The following is a 4219-nucleotide window of genomic DNA, read 5'->3' as shown; positions in this document are numbered from 1 at the left end:
GGCGTTCTGGATGAGTTGGAGGGGTTTAATGGCACAGGCAGGGAGCCCCGCCAACAGCGAGCTGCAGTAATCCAGACGGGAGATGACAAGTGCCTGGATTAGGACCTGCGCCGCTTCCTGTGTGAGGCAGGGTCGTACTCTGCGAATGTTGTAGAGCATGAACCTACAGGATCGGGTCACCGCCTTGATGTTAGCGGAGGACGACAGGGTGTTGTCCAGGGTCACGCCGAGGCTCTTAGCACTCTGGGAGGAGGACACAATGGAGTTGTCAACCGTGATGGCGAGATCATGGAACGGGCCCCAGCTGACCTGGGCCCCCAGCTGATCTAGAATGATCCAGAAAGCAGTCATCTGCTTCTTTTGGTGGTATTTTACTGTAAAAGCTCTGTGGTGGTATTCTACTGTAAAAGCTCTATGGTGGTATTCTACTGTAAAAGCTCTATGGTGGTATTTTACTGTAAAAGCTCTGTGGTGGTATTCTACTGTAAAAGCTCTATGGTGGTATTCTACTGTAAAAGCTCTATGGTGGTATTCTACTGTAAAAGCTCTATGGTGGTATTCTACTGTAAAAGCTCTACGGTGGTATTCTACTGTAAAAGCTCTACGGTGGTATTCTACTGTAAAAGCTCTACGGTGGTATTCTACTGTAAAAGCTCTATGGTGGTATTCTACTGTAAAATCTCTATGGTGGTATTCTACTGTAAAAGCTCTACGGTGGTATTCTACTGTAAAAGCTCTACGGTGGTATTCTACTGTAAAAGCTCTATGGTGGTATTCTACTGTAAAAGCTCTACGGTGGTATTCTACTGTAAAAGCTCTATGGTGGTATTCTACTGTAAAAGCTCTATGGTGGTATTCTACTGTAAAAGCTCTACGGTGGTATTCTACTGTAAAAGCTCTACGGTGGTATTCTACTGTAAAAGCTCTACGGTGGTATTCTACTGTAAAAGCTCTACGGTGGTATTCTACTGTAAAAGCTCTATTGTGGTATTCTACTGTAAAAGCTATTTTGGTGGTATTCTACTGTAAAAGCTCTACGGTGGTATTCTACTGTAAAAGCTCTACGGTGGTATTCTACTGTAAAAGCTCTATGGTGGTATTCTACTGTAAAAGCTCTACGGTGGTATTCTACTGTAAAAGCTCTATGGTGGTATTCTACTGTAAAAGCTCTATGGTGGTATTCTACTGTAAAAGCTCTATGGTGGTATTCTACTGTAAAAGCTCTATGGTGGTATTCTACTGTAAAAGCTCTACGGTGGTATTCTACTGTAAAAGCTCTACGGTGGTATTCTACTGTAAAAGCTCTATGGTGGTATTCTACTGTAAAAGCTCTATTGTGGTATTCTACTGTAAAAGCTATTTTGGTGGTATTCTACTGTAAAAGCTCTTTTGGTGGTATTCTACTGTAAAAGCTCTATGGTGGTATTCTACTGTAAAAGCTCTATGGTGGTATTCTACTGTAAAAGCTCTTTTGGTGGTATTCTACTGTAAAAGCTCTACGGTGGTATTCTACTGTAAAAGCTCTATTGTGGTATTCTACTGTAAAAGCTATTTTGGTGGTATTCTACTGTAAAAGCTCTACGGTGGTATTCTACTGTAAAAGCTCTATGGTGGTATTCTACTGTAAAAGCTCTACGGTGGTATTCTACTGTAAAAGCTCTATGGTGGTATTCTACTGTAAAAGCTCTACGGTGGTATTCTACTGTAAAAGATCTATGGTGGTATTCTACTGTAAAAGATCTATGGTGGTATTCTACTGTAAAAGCTCTATGGTGGTATTCTACTGTAAAAGCTCTATGGTGGTATTCTACTGTAAAAGCTCTATGGTGGTATTCTACTGTAAAAGCTATTTTGGTGGTATTCTACTGTAAAAGGACAATTGGACATATTGTAAGATTTGGATATTGTTATGGGGGAACAATCATTGACAGCCTTAGGAGAAGACCGGTATGACAAAATGATGGCAAACATTATCTTATGTAGAAAACAAATGTCTTTGTATGGAACATAAACACATAGTCTGAATGAGGTGTCGGTTCCTTCAGCCATGCGAGGTGTTAGAACCCGCGGAAGAGGAGCTGTCATGAATGATTAGAATGGTCTTGGACTGAGAAGGATCACCCTGATCACCAGATGCATGCTGGGTATCCCATTAATCCCCATGTGGTCATCAGTTGTGATAACGACCATACGAAATCTCACACTTTAATAAATCACATCGTACAACAACATGTAACGGACTTTATTGACACGTTCTCCGATCTTAAGTTTCATAAACATGATTAAAATGTGCATCGGTAAAAACAGGAAGTGATTTGTTCCATCAGTTTGTAAGCGGATTGTGGTCTTCATCGGAGTTACACCAGGCCACCTAGCAGACAAAATTAAACGCCATACTAGTGATGCCATGAAAACATATCGTTCACAAACACTCAAACACCGAGATGGGTGAAGCTGTAAACTACGTACCACATTCATACAGTCGGTTTATCTTCTGTATGTCCAGAACACTGGGTCCATCTCGCTGACCAATAGGAGTGTTGGGATCTGGTTTGGGGATAATGGTTGGGCCACCGTCCTCTGAGAAGGCATACCTGAATCAGAGAACGCCACCTTAGAAGAGCACAGCCTTAGAACCCAACATTAGAACCCAACCTTAGAACCCAACATTAGAACCAAACATTAGAGCACAACCTTAGAACCCAACATTAGAACCAAACATTAGAGTACAACCTTAGAACCAAACATTAGAACACAACCTTAGAGCACAGCCTTAGAACCAAACATTAGAACCAAACATTAGAGTACAACCTTAGAACCAAACATTAGAACACAACCTTAGAGCACAGCCTTAGAACCAAACATTAGAGCACAACCTTAGAACCCAACATTAGAACACAACCTTAGAGCACAACCTTAGAACCCAACATTAGAGCACAACCTTAGAACCCAACATTAGAACCAAACATTAGAGCACAACCTTAGAACCCAACATTAGAACACAACCTTAGAGCACAGCCTTAGAACCAAACATTAGAGCACAACCTTAGAACCCAACATTAGAACCCAACATTAGAGCACAACCTTAGAATCGAACATTAGAACCAAACATTAGAACACAACCTTAGAGCACAGCCTTAGAACCAAACATTAGAGCACAACCTTAGAACCCAACATTAGAACACAACCTTAGAGCACAACCTTAGAACCCAACATTAGAGCACAACCTTAGAACCGGACATTAGAACCAAACATTAGAACACAACCTTAGAACCAAACCTTAGAACACAACCTTAGAACACAACCTTAGAACACAACCTTAGAGCACAACCTTAGAGCACAACCTTAGAGCACAACCTTAGAACCGAACATTAGAACACAACCTCAGAACCGAACATTAGAACCCAACCTTAGAACCGAACATTAGAACACAACCTTAGAACTGATCATTAGAACACAACCTTAGAACACAACCTTAGAACACAACCTTAGAACACAACCTTAGAACACAACCTCAGAACCGAACATTAGAACACAACCTCAGAACCGAACATTAGAACACAACCTCAGAACCGAACATTAGAACATAACCTCAGAACCGAACATTAGAACACAACCTCAGAACCGAACATTAGAACACAACCTCAGAACCGAACATTAGAGCACAACCTTAGAACCGAACATTAGAAAACAACCTTAGAACCGAACCTTAGAACCGAACATTAGAACACAACCTTAGAACTGAACCATGTACCAGTAATAAGACGTGCCCTGCTGGAGGGTGGAGGGCTGGAGTCCTCTGGCTCAGATACAGAGAAAATCGTCCGACACGCCCCTCTGTTTTATCGTAAAACGTCCAGTCACTGAAGAACTACATGGGTGAGGTCCGTTTGAGAGTTTCCTACCAACGGGACGTGAAAAGATGTAATATTCTATGCTTTTCCAGAAACTTGGCTGACGGGTGATATAAACATAAAACTCTAAGGTTCTCCATGCTTAGTCGCGACTGGACAGCGGACTCAGGAAAAGCCAAAGGTGGAGGGGTGTTCCCGCTTTGTAAACAACAACTGGTGTGTTGCTTTAAGTGTGAAGGAAGTCTCAAGCTTTAGCTCACCTGAACTAGAATACCTCATGGTAAACCTTTTTATTTTTTATCTACCAAGAGAGTTTTCATCTGTAATCATCACTGCTGTCTACATCCCACCACAAGCAGGCACTC

General features: G+C 41.7%; 1 protein-coding gene across 1 annotated transcript in view; it reads right to left on the bottom strand.

The window, feature by feature from the left end:
- Positions 1–2227: 2227 nt before the first annotated feature.
- hce2l1 (high choriolytic enzyme 2-like 1) overlaps positions 2228–4219 on the bottom strand; it is an 8583-nt gene continuing 6591 nt past the window's right edge. Inside the window, exons 8-9 of the mRNA XM_045704414.1 lie at positions 2470–2594; positions 2228–2371 (exon numbers count right to left, since the gene is read on the bottom strand). Coding sequence (XP_045560370.1) covers positions 2358–2371; positions 2470–2594 — 139 coding nt within the window. The 3' untranslated portion in view covers positions 2228–2357. The remainder of the gene's footprint in view (positions 2372–2469; positions 2595–4219) is intronic.

Source organism: Salmo salar, chromosome ssa21 (genome assembly GCF_905237065.1).
Source record: "Salmo salar chromosome ssa21, Ssal_v3.1, whole genome shotgun sequence".
Taxonomy (NCBI): Eukaryota; Metazoa; Chordata; class Actinopteri; order Salmoniformes; family Salmonidae; genus Salmo; species Salmo salar.
The sequence above is the reverse complement of the archived record's forward strand: the minus strand, read 5'-3'. Positions and strand labels throughout refer to the sequence as shown.